This window comes from Amia ocellicauda, chromosome 10 (genome assembly GCF_036373705.1).
Source record: "Amia ocellicauda isolate fAmiCal2 chromosome 10, fAmiCal2.hap1, whole genome shotgun sequence".
In the NCBI taxonomy this organism is placed as follows: domain Eukaryota; kingdom Metazoa; phylum Chordata; class Actinopteri; order Amiiformes; family Amiidae; genus Amia; species Amia ocellicauda.
Window position 1 is genome coordinate 2,691,638 of NC_089859.1, and position 21,054 is coordinate 2,712,691.

Consider the following 21,054-nt stretch of genomic DNA (forward strand, 5'->3'; position numbering starts at 1 on the left):
TCCGTCTCTCGCCGGCTCCGCATGTGGAAAACCTTAGCTACGCACAGCCGGATTATAAAACAGCTCCGCCCTGGAGCCGCAGTGTCGCTGGGCCAGGCAGGGAGGGAAAGGAGATCTGCCTGGGCCAAGGGGGAAGCACCACTTCCTCTGGAAACATGATTTCTCATTATGTCACCATGCTTAAATATACATTGAGCACACGGGACAAATATAGAGGACGAGCCGTCCCCAAGGGAGGACCAGCAACCTCCAGGGAGACTGAAACAGCTTCTGTGAAGAGAGCAGTATCTGGCTTGGGCAGCTAATTGCAGCTTCCATCTGAAAATCTAATTTGCTGTTTTAGTCTGTTTTAATGTTGTTGCGCCGGTCAAAGGGAGCTCAAACTGTGGATATTGTGTCTGGCTGCGGCCCTTTGTCCGTTGAATGGTCCAAAAGCTCATTGCTACAGGTATGGCATTTTTAAAAAGGTTTGAGTCTTTTCAATGTCCTGCTCTATTTAAGTCCACACACACAACTTCAAAGGCGTTTACAATTAGAAGCCCAGGGAGAACAAAACCACGCTTTCTCGATACGGGACAGAAGCGAGTATTAATGTCTTTCTGAAGGCCAGCTTTCAGGTATAAATATCTCGAGTCCGTTGTTTTATTTTGGTTATTTTTCGGTCAGTGTACTCTGTCAGGAAGGTGGGATTGTATTGGTGTCGCACCCAATGTTTGGGCCCATTTCAACCCAAGCACCCAGGCATTTCAGCAGTTTGTTGAAGCTTTAGTAGAGCCCGAATATAAGTCAGGGTTATGGTCAACTGTGGACACTGGAAACCGATCTTTGACAGCAGTGGGTGTCTCTCCAACGGCTATGTTGTTATACGGAGAGGATCGTGGCCTTTTGGAGACGTTTTGGTCACTTCTCTCTCACACAAGTGCTATTTGTCCTTTACTGTAAGTCTTATGCTTCTTCCCAGACTGGATTAGATTCTTATTTAGGATGTTGGAGAAGCCCATGTATTGTATTACACCTCCACTGCTCACTTGTTGTTTTCCTTGTAATCCAGGGCCTGTAATGAGTTTTTTTGCTGTCAGATAGAAAAAGGCCCAGAGAAGGCTTGGGAACACATGCTTTTTGCCAGCAGATGGACAGACTGGCCTTTCCCTCCCCACCAAAAAGATAAATTTCAGACTCAACTTCTCCTTCTTTGGTTTGATTGAATATCTGTCTTTTTTATTCATCTGCTAAAAGATGAGTGATTGAGAGTCCCTTCTTTCATGCAAACAATCGCTCTGTTCTGTCCCAGCAGTTTATTCTCGGAGCGTCAAACATAATGCAGATTTCAATAAGGTTGTGATTGCTGTAATTACAGAAGAAAAAGTCATTATATAACAGACACTTGAAAGTGTTTCGGCGTGATGTTCAGTGTCTTGCAGGTCGATGCTCTGTTTGTATCTCTGCACAATATAAACAATGAGTGAGAAAATCAGGCCCTTTCTGCACCTCGTCAAAGTGAGGCACTTAAAATTGTTTAATGGCACTTATCAAAACATTGATGGCTCGTTAACTGCATATTTGTTATTGATGCGATTCTTCTATTTGATCTTAGTATTTGCTCCAATGATCTCAATGAATTCTCCGTGCTATGTAAATTGATTTCCTTTATATAGACACACCAATCGCAAATTCCCCGCGAAAAGTGCCCTGTCATTAAACTGAGGGCCGTCCTCCTCCAACGAGCTCACAGACAGCCTGACTCCGGTTTAGAAAGCTGCCGTAGCCCGAGGGCCACTCACAGGCCGTCCACCCTGCCATCTGGCACTGTTCTCCATGACACAATTAGATGTGCTCAGCCTGTGCCACGCAATGGATCCTGTTTGTTTGCCGCCTGTTGCTGCTCTCAATTGAGTTATTCTCCGTCAGATGTAATGATATTCTCCATATTTTGTTCTTGAGTTGCCAGACCTCGGTGATGCTCATTGGATGCTCTGTTATGCTCAGAAATCGGCACTCTTTGAACCCAAGCAGTATGCAAGGGATGGAGATGTGTGTGCCGTACCGCCATATGGCGGTGACCTCAGTTTGGCTCACAGGTTACCCCGGGCCCCAGAGACCTCTTTAAGCTGTTGTCGCCTGTGCCTTTTTCTAATATATATATATATATAACCTGCTAAATATAGCTGCGGTGATCGCCAGTTGCTGCCGTTTTCCAAAGCAGCGAAGGCTAAGAGTGGATGTTGTTGCCACCGTGCCATCTTTGACACTCGATTCCTCTATCTAACAGTGTTTCTCCACATTTATAATATTCCTCAGCGTGCAACGTGCTCATGAATTGTCATTAAATATGAATATATACATTCAAATACAGATCAAAATACAGATATGCTCAGCCCTGCTAATTGTGACTGTTTATTCTTGCACTTTTTATTGCGCTTATATTTTGTCAGTTGCCCTGGATAAGGGCGTCTGGCGTCTGAAATAAAAATAATAATACAAAAAAATAAAATAATATAACATATCATTATTGAATCCCAGGCAACAGGTTTGAATGTTTGGGGTGCGGAGTTCTGTGGAAATAAAGCACAATAACAGTTTATGGATGTTTTCACAAAAAATTGTCATTTCTGCTTTCTTTCAGAACTCGAGGCTAAAGAAGCGTGTGAATGGCTACGGGCTGCTGGGTTTCCGCAATATGCCCACCTCTACGAAGGTAATCATCCGACTAATACAACCTGCTGTGCAAATGGACGAGTCCAGGGTGTCAAGATGCTCACAATGTCACTCCAGGTTACTGCCTTATGGGTCTAGAATAGCCCGACTAGAATAGTCGTCCGGTTCTGGCATCATACCCAAACTGAACTGGTTAAATATAATAGAGAACAGGACTTTTCACATCGCATTCAAGTCAAACTTTGAACAATTGAACGAAGTGGGAATGATGATCCCCTCTCATTTACTTTAAACATCTTCCTTCGAACCTGGGCGGGCGACTCCTCTGTAGTTGTTGTGCTACTGCTTTCCTAATAAAGACGGTGGGGAATTAATTTCAGCGGCGTCAATTAAATCAGTGACACGTGCGCCCGCGTGCCAGTAATAACATGCCGAGCGAAAATGGAAATATCACCGGGATTAGCGCAGCGATGCGCGGATCAGTTCCAGGACACATAATCATTCAGATCATTAGCATCGAGAGCCTAATGCGTCTACTTCAGCTACTTTGGCTAAATTAAAGCGGTCTTGCTCTTCAGACCTAGTTAATTTGTAATCCGAGGAAGGATCTCTTTTCTGAAATGCTTGTTTGAGTCCTCCTCCTTCGCGTTTAAGCGTCTGGCCGAGCGCTCAGGGAAAATCGAGCACGCCGAATGCCAGTTTGCTAATTACTCATGGAAACATCACACACCTGCAGACTGTGGCAGGATATTGGACAGTCTCCGCTCGAGTGCGGCGAAGTGAAGTGCAAACGCCAAGTAATATCCACTGCATTCAGATGAGTGCCTCATCATAAAATCTGTGACATGTTGTTGCTACGTCTAATAAATACCGGGTCACTCTCCTTGCATGGCTAACGTTCCCACAGCGTGTGCTGAACAGCAGGTCTTTAATGCCTGCCTCTAAATTCATACTGAAATCCCGGGTCCCTCAGTTCTCTACCGTGACGAGGCTGTCAGGTTGTGCAGTCCTTTGTACTCTGTCTAACTGGGACTTTCTTCTGCTTTTGCTTTGACCCCATCTTGTGCATCAGCTCATGGCAAAGTGTCAGAAATCCTACCTCTGAGCTGCGCCTGGCATCGGGACGTGAGAGAGAGAGCCGAGGGACAATAGCGGGAAATGAGAAGCGGAGGGGAGGCTGAGAGCCAAATTCTCATACTTTGATGTAAAAAAAAAACACACAAGAAAACAGTTACGACCCCCCCAAAAATAGAACTTATACCTATTCAAATATAAACGTAAAAACCTGGGCATCTTAGCAACATGACAGTACTTCTATCATCTGCGAGAATCCCTCTCTTGTAAATAGTATTTCAATGTATATTTCTGACTTTATTTGTGTAGACCTTTCTATATATAACACAATGTTCCTGTTTACCTCCTCTCTTGTCCTACACTGAGAGCTAAACTGAACATATAAGTGTTAGCATTTTGTAGTCCTGTATATTTACAAGTTAAAATAAACCTAAATCAGCTCACCAGAGAGGTTTAATGAACAGGGAACAATGGTGTTTACACTGAATTCTGCAGATTTCTTAGGTTTAAATCCTTTCCAAGAATGACTTTTGACCAAAGAAATGTCTGATTGAATTGAGGAGGTGAGTGAAAATGTGCTTCTGCCTGTCGACATTAAAACCCAGTTCAGAGTCAGGTCATCTCTAAGACTTAACAATCTCCTATCCATATATATATATTGTTTCCAGTATCCAATATATGGTTATTGTCAGGCCGATGTGTCTTGTTTTCACAGATTATAACACGCGTCTCCAGTCTCCACTTGTCTCGCTTTGTAGCGCTCGTTTCGCTGTCGGATTTTCACTCAATGATTTGACATTTGTGTTTCAATTTCCTGCAGACATTTATCAGCTAAATAAAGGCTAAGGTATCTGACATGTGCAATCAACTGCCTTATTCTTCTTTTTTAAAACTGCTGCAGAGAAACCTTTTGTGTTCAATTCTCCTCTCCAGCGCATCTGCTGGAGTGTGAAACACAGTGATGGGAAAAGGTGGGAGGACGATAGTTTAACCACCTTTAGAGAGACCTTCCTTTGAACAATTTCACAGTGAGAAAGATGCCCTAGGCTGCAATACAGAGCAACACGTAACATTCAATTTGCAAGGTATATCCTATCAACGTCCAGACAGACAGGCAGAGGAGAAACGTGACAGAGGGATCTCGTGATTAGGCCAAGGCCCAGGCGTCTCTTTATACAATTAGGGGCTGTAGCTTGAAGGGTGAGGGAAGCACTGAGATGAGTTTTTTCCAGAAAATTAGGATTGAAACTTCACTATTTGCAAAGCATCAATACTAAGCTACTATTAGAGACGTGACATTCCGAAAGCATCTGCTTATAATGAGGTTTAATTACAGCCATTCTGCAAGTGATGCCTGGAGAGACAAAGCCTCACTGCAGCCAAATGACACAATGATTAGGCTGACAATAAATTGTGTTGCAAGCTATTGTAGACACCGCAGGTCCTGCTCAGCTGCCAGCCAGCATCGGTTACATTTTAGTTTAAGGAGGGTCTGAAGGAATTAAGGAAATATATAATTGTGTTTATTTATGTGTTTATTGTGTATTCGTGCATTACAAATCTGTGTATACCGGCTGGAGTTTGGTAATGGGAAACACAAATGGTGCAGCAGATTGCAGCTCTTTTCCTCCACATTTCCCCCCAGTGTTGAGAGAGATGCAGAAAGGAGCTGATGTTGAGAAGTGACGCTTGTTCTTCCTTGCTTTCCAGACTCGCTGTTCCCTATTGATATCACATCTGTGAAAACTGACCACGACTTTCTGGACCGGGATTCCCTGAAGTCTCTTTGCAGGTAAGAAGCTTCAAAGATTCAAACATTTCAGATCATCCTGTAAGAGCCAAGGAGAAGTTAAAAGCCAAGAAAGGGTTCTCAAGACTTTGAATACCTGAATCATAGTCTCTTCTGTTTACTAATTAGGTCCTTTACCGTGTCCCGTCATAATCCGTATCAATCACAAGTATGAGACCGAGCTCTTCTTTGACCCTCTCTTCAGGACATCAGCATCCTTCTTGTAGCAAGGAGATCAACATATCAGTATGTCATGCTGTATTTTAGGTCAGGTTGGTGTTCCTGCATTGTATAATTTGACTATTACCGCCCTGATTGAAATTCAGCATGTCTCCCTACATAATGACTTCTAGCTGGTTCTCTCTCAATGTGTTGTCTGCTTTGTGTCACGTTTGTTATGAGCTGGAATGTCCTGAATAGGCCACAACCATGTGCGCACGTTTCTGAAAAGTCCTCACACTGTTGCCAGTCAGAGGTTCCTCTCTGCTCTGACCCCGGTTACTCTGTTTGCTGCGAGTCGCGGCAGAAATCGATCATAATCGACTGTGTCTTAAATTAGTTGCATTTACTGCGTTTGACCTGCGTTTACCGCAGAGGGATGTGATCGCTGTTTCTGGGCACCAGTCTTTAACACTGAACCCCTGGTGGAAATGAAATAAATCTCCAGTAACTCTGCTAGCACATACTCACGGAGGATTGAGTCGGTTTCTTAGTAAAGCATAAAAGTGTTTATCTGTATTCAGGCTTGCAGGCGAGTCTAGAGAGATTACTTTCCCACATAATAAATCAAAAGTATAGGTAAGCACTAATCCCACTAAGTCAGTGGAACAAATAAATGGCTGCATTTGTGTAATAAAAGCAACTGTCAGTGCAATCAAACGTCTCTCTGATTGTCTAACACTGAAAATCCAGTCACTGAGACTCGTAAAAGCAAATGTCAGGCTACGGACTTGAATGATGTGAAATTAAGTAGAAATGATTCATGACTTTTGTCAAGTATACAAGTTTGTTTTGAGATCATTTGACTTCACTGTAAAGCCTCACAGGAAGCAGACCGTTCTGAAGAGACTTCGGCCATTTGCAATAGAACCTCTCCTGCTGTTTTAAAGGCGGGTGGTCCCTTCTGACCCCCGGGGTGATCTGAGCTTCCCGGCTTCTCTTGTTTCTCTGCTCAATGGCCAGTCAGGACTCCGTCTGTCTGTCTGTCAGACCCGGTCTTTCATCTGGGTTTGTGCGGCTTCGGAGTGAACTTAGACGATGCACATTGGAATGACCTCATAAGTGGAAACGTATTCAGTAACTGTTTTGTTGCTCGTTTTTGTGACCCTTCTCTGCTGCTTTGAACAATATGTTCAGCTGGAGTTCACGGTGCCCCCGACGTAGGTAATCAGTCACAGAGGTGGGTTTGTCATTTCAGCGTCTGTTAGAAATTATGATATGGGATTTGAGATGGGGGGGAGACGTATAAACTGACATAGTTTAGGGGTGTTGAAAAGACAGAGTGTTAGTGAAGGGCTTTGGGACGAAGCGTGGATTCCTGTGTATTGTTTTTAATTGAATATTTGTTGAATTATAATGCAGCTGATTTTTGGGGGGAGGCGGTCTTGGTTTTGTTTTTTAAGAGACCAATTAAAGGTGCTCTCAAACATTAAATGAGTTACATGTGTCTCTTCCTCATTTCTGTTACCTCAGTGTACATAGTGTCTGTTTTGTTAGTGGATTGTTTTTAGTGTGATGGTCTTTTTTCTTCGCTTGGTGCTGTTCAGAGGAGTGTGGTGTTTGAAGGTGTGTGAGAGAGTGAATCCTGCAATGTGTCAGAGTGCTCTTAAAGTCGGGCTGCAGAGATCCGGGCCCCTGCTTGTTATACTGTGCATCGTGTGAGGCTGTCACCTTCAGTTCGCCCCGTCGCCCACATCCGTCGACAGGCAGGAGTGCCTCTCTTTGCTGTAGCTTTCGAGGAACGTTCCCAAAATAGCTTGACCTTTAAAAGTGAGCCCTTGAACCCAGATTAAAAGCATTCGCACACTGTGATTGTTACTAATCCAGAATACTGTGCCCCTCCCCCTCTCCTCTCTCTCTCACCACTTTTTACATTAAGACTAAAGAGTAAAATGCATTATTATGACCTATTATCTCCAGTCATTTCCTGCTTGTCCCTTTGAAGAGGATCTTTAGCTTCGGTGTGAATGGCTTGTTGACCGACCCGGGCCCGTTCCAAAGCCCAGGAGTCACTCGAGAGGAACTGACATCCTCTGAGTGGTGTTTGTTTAAAGGGCTTATTGACACGGTTGTTTTTCATCAAACTGCCCTGTATTGACAGCCAAGTCCTGGGGCGGGCTGCCCTTCCCAGGCCTCCTCTGTCTGTGTTTGCAGGTCCGGGTTAGAGACCTGCCTGGTCTTATTCCCAGCTCTGTGTCTTCCTTCTCTGTTAGGAGGCTGACAACTCTGAACAAGTGCGCCTCGATGAAGCTGGAAGTGCATTTTCAGCGCAAGCAGGTGAGTCGAAGGGGGAACAGAATTAGTTTTCAGCTGGGATGTGTGGATGTATTTGAACAATGTATACATGTACACATTATCATGTGACTGTGTTTACACTGCTGTGACTTCGAAGCACAGACGGTATTTTCTGGCCATAATGATTATATTGACTTTGATGTCGAACAATTCTTGTCGTGTATTTTTGGCCTCCAGAGAAGTGTCTTAAACACACTGTCTCCGTATCCAGTAGAGGTTGATGCCAGAAGGTTCTGCATGATGCACCACGTTTAAAGCCCTTTTCTTCCGTTCAGAGCGAAGACTCAGAGGAAGACGATCTGTGCGCCATCAGTGACCGCTGGGCGTTTCAGCACGACAGTAAGCGATGGTCTCGGCTGGGCGCCCTCCTACCACCCCCCCTGCACAATGCCGAGGTTCCCAAAATCACCATATCAGCGTCGGCCAGCCGGGAGAGTGTCCTGAGTGACTTCAGCGACCTGGAGGCTGGGTCCGTGCGCAGCGGCAGCAGCTGCAGTGCGGGCAGCACCAAGGGGACGCCCTCCACATTGGCCGATCCCTTTCCCAGCTTCACCTCCGACTCCACCGCGGTCTCCAGTGCCAGCCTTGCTGAGTCCAGCTCCTCCAAAGACTTGCTCAGGGAGAAGTCCAAAAAGCGCTCCAAGAGCTTCCTGAGGAAGATCGAGTCCTTCCGGCGCAAGGATAAGGAGAAGGAGTCCGACCGCCTCACGAAGAGCCCCGCCGTCCAGACGACCCCAACCCGACAAGCGCTCCTGGCCCCGCTGGCGAGTCTGCACTGCACCACCAACGAGAGCCTCCCGGGCTTGAAACAAAACCACAAGGAGAGAAGCAGCTCTCCCTTCAAAAGAAGGTCAAAGACCATCTGCAGGACTACGGTCGACAGGTCTTCGGGAGGCAAGGGCAAACACAGACAGCCCAAGCCCCCGTGTGGCGGGCTTTACCTGGAGGACTACGAGATGAATCTGGGGGCGCCCGTCTGGACGAAAGAGATACCGGGACACCAGGACGTGCAGGAGAACTGTCTCGTTCATCTGCCCAGAGATCACAAACCAGGGACGTTCCCCAAGTCTCTCTCCATCGAGAGTTTGTGTCCGGCCGCCAGCGATGATCCCTGCACCTGGACCCCCGGGAACGTGTCTCTGGACATCTCCATGTGCAGCAGCAGCGAGTCCCAGGGCTTCAACAGGTTCAGACGGAGAAGGACTTCCTGCAGTTCCACAGGAAGTGTGTATGACAATGTGCCCGAGGCGTACGGTAGCTCAGAGGAGCTCTTCAACCTGAGAGGGGAGGAGGTGTTCGAGCACTTGGATGATATCCTTCAGCACGTCCACGGGCTGCAGCAGAACATTGATCTGTGGTCGAAGAGGGTCTGTCCGGAGCTGGAAGACCTTGACCCGGAGCTGACGGGGGAGGCAATCTTTCCCTCCAGCCTGCATTTCGAAGAGCAGTCCATGTCCGACGTTGGGACGGCGGCGAGTGACTTCGACAGCACGGGGAATTCCTTGAATGAAGTGGAAGAGATTGAGATGAGGGAGAGGAGAGATTCAGGTGTTGGCGCCTCTTTAACCAGGCCGAGCAGGTGAGGCTAACTATATAAATGGTCTATGAAACACATGTATTTTTCTATTATGTCATATTGAGATGACTTGACGACAATCATTGTACACTTTGCCTGAGTTCCTGTGTTTAACGGACTGAGCATTCTGAACACGAGCATATTGTTAATACAAAGTTACAGGCAGGTATTAAGGTCATAGTTTGAACACTTGCAGTCTGCTATCAGAATACATTTTGTGAAATATGTGTTTTCAAGAGAGAATGTTGTTTTTTGCACCGAATATCAAGGTGGTGTTTTCTACAAACTCACTTCTGGAACATCCTGTGGTGTTTTCCTCAAAAACTGCTTCCGTAAACACCATCGAATGAGGTCGTTCTCTGTGTGACGTCGTTATTAGGGGTCAGAGGAGTGCTGGGTTAATTTCTTACTGTATGATTCCTGAAGCTGTGTCCACTAAATTGGAAACATTGGTATTGTTATAACTGTTTCTTTGCCATGGACGCACAAACCTGCACAGTACAGTAAAGGCAGGAAGTGCGCAGGATTGTAGTTGTGTGTTGGCATTTGAGTAGCAGATAAATGTAATCTGTGAGGTCCCCCGTGTCAACTGTCTCCCATGTGACCCGCTGCCTTAGGAAACTGAGGTGGCACAGCTTCCAGAACTCACACCGGCCCAGCCTCAACTCCGCGTCTCTGGAGATCAACAGGCAGTCGGCCGCCCAGCTCAACCTGCTGCAGAAGTTCTCTCTCCTGCGGCTGACGGCCATCATGGAGAAATACTCCGTGTCCAACAAGCATGGCTGGAGCTGGTTAGTATCAAATGTTGTCCCGTCCTGTTGCATTTTCCGCAGAAGTGCAAAGTCAGAAATAATCCTTCAGAAGAAAACAAAATAACACGTTAGACCTCGCCTTTTCATCTTCGACCTAAATAGCATGTTATTTTAAGATTAGATGAGATGTTACCTGGGTGTTGAAGCCAGGGCGATACAGGGCGTGCATGCTGGGCCCTGCCGTAAAATGTGCATGTGTTCAGCCAATGCAGAGAGAATGGCCGTGTCTGTTCACTTCCTTTAAAAGGCTACTCAGTATAAAACCACAGACACAGGGCTCTGAATGCCGGGGCAACGCCAGTCTGCCTAATCTGTGCCATATTGGTGTCTGTAGGACGGTGCCCAAGTTCATGAAGAGGAGCAAGGTTCCCGACTACAGGGGCAAGAACGTGTTTGGCGTCCCCCCCATCGTCAACGTGCAGAGGAGCGGGCAGCCTCTTCCGCAGAGCATCCAGCAAGCCATGCGCTACATCCGCAGTCAGTGTCTGGACCAGGTGAGACTCCACTGGGACTCCACTGCCTCAACGTTGAGTGGCTTCAGTGCTGTGAATTAAACATTAAATCAGAAAAACAAAGGGCAACAACCAGCTCCAGTAAAGACAGTGAATCTAGTCCTGGAACAAGTTTCAGTGTGGAGGAAACTTGTAATAACTGTATAGAATCAGGGAACGTAATCCACTTACGATGATGAATGAGTTCATATTTTCAACAACAGCATTTCTCATTGTTTATCCCTCACTGATATTACCTGCTCTCGGCTTCCACACTTTGCTCCCAATTCCACATCCACAACATTTAAATCGACCTTATTTCACAGCTTTGTAAAGAACATTTATGCGTTTATTCAATTTTACTGTAGGTGGGCTTTTTTATAACTATTTATTTGCAAACTTTTGTCATTGGACGATGCTTACATCCATGGTCACCTGGTTCAGTCAGAGAATGGGGTGACGTTCCTCTCTTCACCCTGTCCTCCCAGGTCGGCATCTTCCGTAAGTCGGGAGTGAAGTCTCGCATCCAGATCCTGCGGCAGCTGAACGAGAGCTCCCCGGACAACGTGAGCTACGAGGGCCAGTCGGCCTATGACGTGGCGGACATGTTGAAGCAGTACTTCCGGGATCTGCCAGAGCCGGTTTTCACCAGCAAGGTGACCGAGACCTTCCTCCAGATCTATCAGTGTGAGTATGAGCCAGAGCCGCGCCTCTTCCTCTGCCGTGGAAAACGTCCATCCCTGCCTTGTAGAGTATTTCATCAGGCTTGAGCAGCAGTGACGCATCATCAGCTGATCTGCCGCTTCACTCCGGGTTGCTTCCCATTTCTTGCACTTGGGTTGCCAACCCTGTGGTCTGACAGTCTAGTTAATAAGCAGACTGTGAGATGCTTAGGATCGCTGTCTTATCCCAGTCATGAGATTTTATTCTTAATTATTATTATTTTATTTTAAATGCATATATTTCTGAAGTGCAATCTCACCTACAGACTCATTATCCCGTCCTGGGATGTGCTCACGTACCTGCTGGGTTTCATCCCTGTCCCTCCCTCTCCCTCCCTCTTCATTTCCCTCTCCTTCTCACTCTCATTCTCCTTCCCCCATCTTCCTCTCTCCTTCTCTCTCCCTCTCCCTCCCTCTTCCACTCTCTCCATCTCCCTCTCCCTCTCCCTCTCTCTCTCTCACTCAGTCTGACTCTTGCTGTGCTCGCGTCCGCAGGTGTCCCAAAGGACCAGCGTCTCCAGGCGGCGCAGGCGGCCGTCATCCTGTTACCGGACGAGAACCGGGAAGTGCTGCAGACCCTGCTCTACTTCCTGAGCGACATCGCCTCGGCTCAGGACAACCAGATGACCGCGGGCAACCTGGCCGTGTGCCTGGCGCCCTCCATCTTCCACCTCAACGTGTCCAAGAAGGAGGGCACCTCCCCCAGGTACGCTGCGGCCACCCAGACCCCCGCTGCACTCGCCTCAAAGGGCTGGTGTGTGTGTGCGGTGTGTGTGCGTGTGTGTGAGTGTGCGTGTGCGAGTGGTGTGTGCGTGTGTGTGCGCGTGTGTGTGTGTGCGGTGTGTGTGCGAGTGAGTGGTGTCTTCAGGGAACAGCTCCAGGAAGTCACAGGGGTGTGTAGGATGTAACACTCCACCCTCACAGTAAAGAGCCTCACTCACACAAACAGCACTTCTAAACCAAGTCAGATTTAGATCTCAGACCACTGGTACGTATAAGGAATTGTGTTTTATTTAATATGTTAAGGTTTTCTTCCCCCTTTTTGATCAATATCATATTCCTGAGCATCTATGAGGTGCTCAAAGCCCCATAAACACTCTTTACTTTAAACTGAAAGTTGCTGTTACGAGGCAGCAGCTTGTAGCTTAAAGTAGGTCTGTCCTTCCATTAATTCTTCTCCCTTCGCTCTCATGCGTTTCCTAGTCAGACAGTCAGAATCGGGGAATGACATCACCCTGTTTATCGGATGCATTTATTCACACTAGGCTTGCGATGCTTAGAGCTGGTGAGCCCTGGAACTGGAAATCACGAGCCATCGATCTTATGAAGCCGTATTGCCCTTCGCCTCTTACGTGTCTGCCCCAAAAAATGAAAATAAACCCACACAGTTTATTTGAAGCTGCTGATCTGCTAGCCATGTCTGTTTGATATGTTGTGCGTCTCGCTAGTGTACGTACGGCACTGATAATTGGCACAGACGCAGCCCGTGTTTATATGAGCTATTGAGCTGTGTCCGGGGGGATTTCCAGTGGACGCATGTGTGTTTGTGCTTGTGCAGCAGTGTCAACAACTAGATGTCATTTATAATACCATGGCTGGATTCACAGACCCAGATTAGCGCTAGTCTTGGACTACTCGATGTTATTGTAGGTAGATGAGTGCTAATCTGGGTCTGTGAACGCAGCTGTAGATGTTTTAGATACAGTATATGTCCTATATCTGTGATTGGTGTATGACTCCAGTCCAGCTGTTTTCCAGCTACAGTACTGTGTATAAGTAAGCATACTATTCCAGTTATGTCATTTCTCCATGCGTTTAGAAATAATAACAGGGCTGTGGGTTGGATTGTGCCCTTAGCATGTTGTAATCGTTAAAGGCAATTGAAAAATACATGTTGAGGATGTCTTATCACCTCAGTCCTCTGGATCTCTGTGTTGCCGCTCAGCTACAGATCCACAGTGGAGCCAAACACCTCCTGAAAACATAAATTACTGAAATCTAAGGGCCCCAGCATTCATTCACTTGCATGCCACCGGAATATCACTGAAAATCACAGTATCACTGGGTCACATGCTTTGTGTAACTGAGATTATCCACAGGTGTGCGAAGTAACTTCCATTTTCTGAGTAATTGCCACTATATTCATATGTATTAAATGTCTTCAGTCTAAGTAATGTATGAGCTGTACGTCATAAACATCTTCATCTCCGCAGTGCTGGAGACCTGTGGGAGTGTACAGAGAGCTGTGTGGGGGAAGTTAAAGTGGGGGAATCAGTCTGGTCTTTTGAAAGAGTAATTTAACGGAACAGGATTATTGTACAAATTGTCTGTGTGGAGAAATTGCACGATTTCATGTTTCGAGTGGCCAGACGGACAGTTTAGAAGGAAATACACAATAAGTGCAAGTTAGTGAGTCAAGGGCCCCTCTGATCTCTCCTCCCGAGTTACTGACCTAATGATGGGACACCTTGACGCTGAGAGTGTGTTTCTGTCTGCCAGGTTGATTCAACGGAGGGGCCCGTCTGGGAAACCCGACCAGAAGGACCTCAATGAGAACATGGCTGCCACCCAGGGCCTCAGTCACATGATCATAGAGTGCAAGAAGCTCTTTCAGGTGCAACTCAATGAATTGATACATTCAATCACCACAATCTGTATACTATTATTGTGTATTAGTTTGTTTTATTTGTTTTGTATGTTGTCTTTTTAAGAATCCAATCGAATAGTTTTATTACTAGTACATTCACCGGCACCTCTGCTTTAACTCGGGGAACACCTATACTTGGCAGCCATCTTACACGATGTGTTTCTGTGTGGTGTGAAACAGATCCCTCACGACATGATGCTGCAGTCCCGAAACTCCTACGTTGCTGCCGAGACGCACCCCCTGCCTCTAGAGGACCTGGGCATCAGTCTGAAAGGTGATCCGGGGGATTACAGGGCCTTCCTGGACGCCAGCATCCAGAGCTTCCTGAGAGAGATGGCAGAGAAGTGCCGAGGCTGGCACAGCGCCCCGGGGCCGGAGCACACCGAGCTGTCCTATAAGAAGGTACCTGAGTGCCCAGAGTCTCGCCTGGTCACGCAGGAGTCTTTTCCCCTTTATTAGTTACCTGAAACGCAGCTGGCATTCATACTGTATAAATAGATACATTAAATGACATTAAAAGGTGTAGTTGGCAGTGGTTTGTTTGTTTGCTAGTGAACTAGATCTAACAGTATGTCAATTTAGATGTTTAAAATAAATAAAAGGTTATACATGACGTGAGCAATATGTCTGATGAAATATACAGGTTAGAGTACAGCCAGAGAAAAGAAAACGCTGTAACTGAGATACTTTACTGTAATAGCAAAGATCAAGCTTGTGGAGACTTTTCATGACATTAGTGGAAAGACTGTAATAAACAAAATGTAGTACAATCCAGGGTGTAAATCAGTATCACTATCAGACACGGATTGTTAGTTGTTGCCACAAGAATCAAGAGTCATTGTTTTGTGTTTTTTGGTACTAAGTGTAGATGGAACTATGATGTCATTAGGTCACATTTTCGTGTACAACTTCGCCACAGTCTTGTTCTTATTTTTTTATGTAACTTGCCAGTTTGGGAAATGAAAGTGCAGAGACCTAATTCGGTTTCCAGAACGCTGCTGTAAAGATTGTTCTTCGGTTTTAGAATCACACCCAAACTACTTTATTGATTATATTTCGTAAATAACATCCATCGAGAATTCATAACAATACGTATATATTTACTGATCTTCTCTTATATTGACGTTCGTAAAAATGACACATTTGCTGTATCATTTGATCTCACTGAATGTGTTTCTGCTGTTGTTAGATTATCCTACGTTGTCGCTTCAGGTTGCTGAGAACCCATTGCTCGATGGTTTCAGTGTGTTTGTCAATGATTTTATTGACTTTTTGAAAGAAAAATAGCTGGAGGCCCAGGCAGTTATTCTGACTTAAATGACCCTGTATGCTGTAATTGTGATCATTCCCTCTCTGGATGGTTGTCTTTCCGTTACAAAACAGTTGGGGATCGAGGGCAGAATCGGTTGATTTCATATTTCAAAAATATGCAGAATAACTGGAGATTAAAAGTGGTATCTGGATGATGTTGCTGGTGAATCTCTTTAAGCTACCAGTTATTTTTTATATTTCTAAAACTGCGCTTAGTGTCACAACTAGGGACAGGATTTGAAATCTAAACGGATATTAAATAAAACCAGGCTGCGCTGCCTGTTTTGTTCAGTTGATGACGGGTTTTTGTCCTCCCGGTCACAGGTGGGGGACGGGCATCCTATTCGGGTGTGGAAGGCTTCCACGGAAATCGAAGCCCCTCCGGCCACCGTGCTGCATCGAGTGCTGCGAGAGCGCCACCTGTGGGACGATGACCTCCTGCATGGCCGTGTGATCGAAGCCCTGGACCAGAACACGGAGATCTACCACTATGTGACCGACAGCATGGCGCCGCACCCCCGCAGGGAGTTCATCGTGCTGAGGTAGGACCCCGAGAGCAGATCTCACACGATCCCGGCCAAAATCAAGAACCGCCACGCTTCTTTCTGATAGAAAACCCCGTGGTCCCTATTGAAACGACAGGATCAAACCCAATCAGCAGCCGGTCGGCATCTTTGCAGGCTGATTGTAAACTTTGTGCAGGAGTCTGTCCTTCAGCCGTCAGATCTCAGTGTCGGACTGAATCCTCTCCCCCTCTGCCATTCGCTCATTTAAAACCGACGACCTGGGGCTTTTCCATGGCTTGTGAACTGCCGACCGGCACGATGGGGGAGATGTTTTAGGGAGCTCAGTCGGTGCTTACTAGACCTCATCTGGTCAATCACGAGGAGGGACGGAGTTGGGCTAAGAGCGGCCTGGATATTTGAGTTCCAGCTGAGAGTTAAATTGGCTACGGAGACGGATGGGACTGGGGGTTGAACGTATGACAGGCCAGGGTACCCTGCCCTATGAAACGAGATGTCCGAGAGGCAGTATTACCTGGCACCACAGTTGGACAGTTTCCAGCCGCTTCATTGCCCAGACCCGGTTGACTCACGGGTCGCCACTGAGCTCCTTGGGTTGCAGTAGAAAGTGCGTGTCTGAGTACGGCTGTGCTTTGTGTGTCCGCAGAAAGTGGAGCGCCGACCTGCCCAGGGGTGCCTGCGTCCTGGTGGCCTCCTCTGTGGAGCACGACAAGGTCCAGCTGGAAGGCGGGCTGCGGGCCGTGGTGCTGAGCTCGCGGTACCTCCTGGAGCCCTGTGGAATGGGCCGGTCCCGACTGACGCACGTCTGCAGAGCCGACCTCAGGTGAGTCCCGGCACCCGTCCCATCTCCCTGCAGGGACTCATTTGAAGGAGAAGACGGTTTTAATTCGGCACAGTAGATTGTTTTGGTTTTGCTTGTGGACGACATGGCCTTGAAAGTGAGTGTTGCTGTATTAGACCCAGCAGAGGCTGATTTCAGTTTTGGCACGGACTTGAGCCGGCTCTCTCATCAATCATGTAACCACTGTTCTTGGCAACTTAAATTTCTCCTCGAAAACCTTGACTTGAAGGTCAACCGCAAACGGACTCAGGTGAATTTAATACAAATATAGTACAAGCACCCTGTTTTTTTGCACAGAGCAGAAGGCACCGGTTTACAGGCCTAAACGTGTTTTTGTGTGTTTTATCTGCTGTGTGCAGGGGCCGCTCTCCCGACTGGTATAACAAAGTGTTTGGACATCTCTGTGCGGTGGAGGTGGCTAGGATACGAGACTCCTTCCCCGTCTTAACGGCCCGAGGACCCGAGACGAAGCTGTAGAGTGTCACAAGACGCTCCCGTTTGAAGATGAGAAACCTCCTAACTGGATTTTTGTCTCCAGTCTCAACTCTGATGCCGAGCGCTGTGTTGGACTGAGAGAGACGCAGCTTCATTCAAATGAGCTAGGAGAACTGTTGACAGTAGGGGTTGTGAGTATTGTAACTCTGAAACGTATAAAGCTGCTGTCATTTGGATGTGTTGACACTTCGTTTGATGTGTTTTTGTGTGTGTTTTATTTTGCCTGTTGTAAACAGGTCCTTCTTTGGGGAACTGCTCAATCTGAGGCCTCGGTGTTACTGAAACTCTTGGCCTGGCTCAGTCCAGTAGCAAACCCTGAAAAGCTAAACGCAATTCTGCACAAACTGAAGGAAACTGGGAGGGAGATCAACTTTTACCAAGGTAGTCGGCAGGCACTACTTTTAAGAAACACTTTAGTCATCAAAATGTATTTGAATGGTCAATTGAAAAGGGTCAGATGAGTTGACAAAAGACCTTCTCCTCCTATATCAGAAGAGAGAGGCTCGAGATCTGTAGACAGTCCTTACTAGAAGAGATGTAGAGTTGTAGAATGATCCTGTTTCTATAAGCCATCATTGCCTAATAAGGACTGTCGCTATTTGTGCAGCATTAATGTGTGTGAATGTCGTCGTCTTTGCTGCTAAGTCACGTCAAAGTTGTGCTCACAGCGGATTCACACACTATCTTCACAAACCCGAAGCTTCACTGATGCATCCTTCTTTGTATCTCAGGACAGTTCACCTCCCCCTTTCTCCATGTAAACCCATTCATTGTTTTAACGCACTGCACACTAAATTAATAATATAATGATATATATTTTATAATTGTAAATAAGATTCTCTAATATTTTCTAAAGGCACCTTTGTCCTCGTGCTGCGATTGCTAACTGACAGGCGGGTTTGGGTTCGGGTCGGTCGGGACGGAGACGGACAGCGGGCCGTGTTTGGGCCGTGTGTTAGGACCGGGGGAGTCGTAGAGAGACCCCTTTAACAGAGGAAGCATGTCTTGTTTCCTGCCATTGTAGTTGTGCTGTGAATGAATGCAGATCTAAGTGGTGTTTCACTACAAAACTGAAGATATAAAGTGTTTTTAATACATATTTACATGTGTTTGGATGTGTGTGTATATGTATGTATGTACTGTGCTTTGTATATTTGTGATGTTTTTATTTTATTTTTTATTCATCAAAACATCCATCAATTCCCATTGTGCCTCCAACCAGCCAACAAAGACATCCGTGTCAAGGAATTCTGGCGATTGAAAAATTTTGTCGTTACCAATAAACTTTGCTTCACATACTTTCCAAATGTCATTATATGAGCTGACTTCAATGAGGGCATTTTCAGGACTGATCCCGTTGCCAGCGGGCGAGTTTGAGACATCGGTTTAATTGAAAACCTCATCTTGGGATTCCAGTTCATAGAGAGCCTTATCTCTCGTCTATCAGGACGCTGTATATCTGCAGTGATTTGATGTGCAGTATCTTTGATCTGTGAAAGAGCAGATGTACTGGACTGATCTAGACATTACACACACATCCGGTACGGAGACTTTCAGCACTAGGAACAGCAAATAGCAGAGCGTTCGTTAGCCACTGCGCTGTGGAGAGAGGCAACCCGGTTTACATGACCTTGCGTGTGTGATAACGTCCAGTTTATAGAGCGGTGTGTGACACGAGACGCACTTCTGTGAGGTCAGTGACTGTTGTATGTCGGTATTAAAGGAACAGTATCTTATGCAGTTTTCTCTGAATGTCATCAGGTTTCATTTAGAGGTAAAACAAAGAAAACAATCTAAGATGGAATTTAGTTTCCTCAAAATTACTTTTTTTTTATGCGGAACTGTTTTTGTTCATTTTTGTTTGTTTTTTTAACGGGATGAGAAAAGATGTTGGGAAGGTTATAAATGGCTCAATTGTTTAGTGATTTTCCTGATATTTCAGTAAACAAATCTGAGACATAGTATTGTTTCTGTATTCTCCACAGTTTTCTCTCTCTCTGTGTTTGCGTATAAATTGTGTATCTACTGCATGGTGTACAGTGTCTGTTTTTGTGTGTTTTGGGCATTAAGTATGAGGAGAGTGATTCATATTTGACTCTGAACAATGTGAAGATCTCCGGTGGAGTCTGCGCAGTGAGAGGAACCTCGCTGCCGTTGAGAGGAACATTGCAATACTGTCTGTGTGAAGACCAGTACAGTCACTGGGAGCGAAGACTCATTTCATACCCAGTTGCCTATTTATTTAATTTGATTGGAAATGAGGCCAATAATGAGATGTAATGGAAATTGAGCTGTTTCTGTTGTCCATTAAGGTATACAACACAATGATGATGTGTTTTGATCTGTCTGTGCGGAGAGAGTGACACGTTCTTCATGAGCTGCCTGTTTGTTCGGTTGTTTTTCATTTTATTTTGTTTTGTAATTCCTGAGCCCTGAATTATACTGTCTGTAAGGAGGATCTAGAGTCTGTGGATTCATATCTGATTCGGTTAGAGACCAGACTCTGTGAGCAGTAACCGATCACTGTAGAGTCAGTCCTGCTCCTATGCATCTCCAGTCCTCCGGCTTTTACACACAGCCTTGTATCTGGGGCTGAAGATTCATCGACTGGGCGAATCGTGGTTTGAATTCGGTGATGTAGACCCCGGTGAGATGACGGGCAGAAGACGGCGGTCTCTCTCTGGGACACTGACCGGAGACGTCCGCCACAGAGACTCCGCTCGACTGCTGCCATCGCGGGGGGGAATATTGCGCCTCTCTTTCGCTCTTTTCGTGTTTCGCGCTGCACTGTAAATGGCAGCTCTGATGCACGTAGCCGTTTGCAGAAATGCTTGAGTTTCATGAAGAAAATACATTTTTTGGCCATGATTTTGTAAATGTTCAAATAATAATAATGGAAAATAAGCACAATGTTCCTATCTGTCAGTATTACATTCCATGTATAAAACTAATACGTATATCGGTCATTGTATCTGTGTTTGTGTAAAGCTATTCATGTCAGCAGGAGGTCTGTTCTATAACACAGTGTCTGGACTCATCCTGTTACTAAATACACTGCCCGGAACAAGGTTATGTTGTTTATTTGTATCTATTTAAATATTTTATTTATGTTATGTTTTCTGGTCTAAATGAGCTTTCTTACTACCTTCATGTATTATATTGCTTTGAATGTATGCCAAGACAAAATAAACCTGTTTTCAAAAAGGGACAATCTGCCTTCTCTGTTCCTTATTTCTGTTTCTGTTGTGGGTTTGGCAGATCTGAGCTCGTCTCGCTGCTGTTAAGACAGCAGCTGCAACGGTGTGTTTTCTCCCAGTTTAACTCGTCTGCTGCTTCATTACCTATTAGAAGAGCGTGGCGTTGCTTTTCACATCGAGAATGTGCTGATAAGCGGTCATGCTATGAAAATCACAAGAATGATGTGAAACGATGTCGCATCACATCAGCGCCGTTCTTCAAAGAAACCTTACAAATTACCCACAACACGCACACACAGACGCGCACACACACTCACACACACTCACGCACACACAGACACGCACACACACACACACACACACTCACTCACGCACACAGACGCACACACACACTCACTCACGCACA

At 46.0% G+C, this 21,054-nt stretch overlaps 1 protein-coding gene across 5 annotated transcripts in view; it reads left to right on the forward strand.

The window, feature by feature from the left end:
* The window catches only part of stard8 (StAR related lipid transfer domain containing 8), a 60,722-nt gene extending 40,060 nt beyond the window's left edge, over positions 1 to 20,662 (forward strand). For all 5 annotated transcript variants that reach the window (XM_066714727.1, XM_066714729.1, XM_066714728.1 and 2 more), the window contains 13 exons: positions 2,624 to 2,695; positions 5,440 to 5,521; positions 7,951 to 8,014; positions 8,308 to 9,611; positions 10,226 to 10,399; positions 10,755 to 10,914; positions 11,400 to 11,598; positions 12,129 to 12,339; positions 14,133 to 14,247; positions 14,461 to 14,682; positions 15,916 to 16,133; positions 16,762 to 16,938; positions 17,316 to 20,662. In XM_066714727.1, coding sequence (XP_066570824.1) covers positions 2,624 to 2,695; positions 5,440 to 5,521; positions 7,951 to 8,014; positions 8,308 to 9,611; positions 10,226 to 10,399; positions 10,755 to 10,914; positions 11,400 to 11,598; positions 12,129 to 12,339; positions 14,133 to 14,247; positions 14,461 to 14,682; positions 15,916 to 16,133; positions 16,762 to 16,938; positions 17,316 to 17,433 — 3,116 coding nt within the window. In that variant the 3' untranslated portion in view covers positions 17,434 to 20,662. The remainder of the gene's footprint in view (positions 1 to 2,623; positions 2,696 to 5,439; positions 5,522 to 7,950; positions 8,015 to 8,307; positions 9,612 to 10,225; positions 10,400 to 10,754; positions 10,915 to 11,399; positions 11,599 to 12,128; positions 12,340 to 14,132; positions 14,248 to 14,460; positions 14,683 to 15,915; positions 16,134 to 16,761; positions 16,939 to 17,315) is intronic.
* Positions 20,663 to 21,054: the final 392 nt, after the last annotated feature.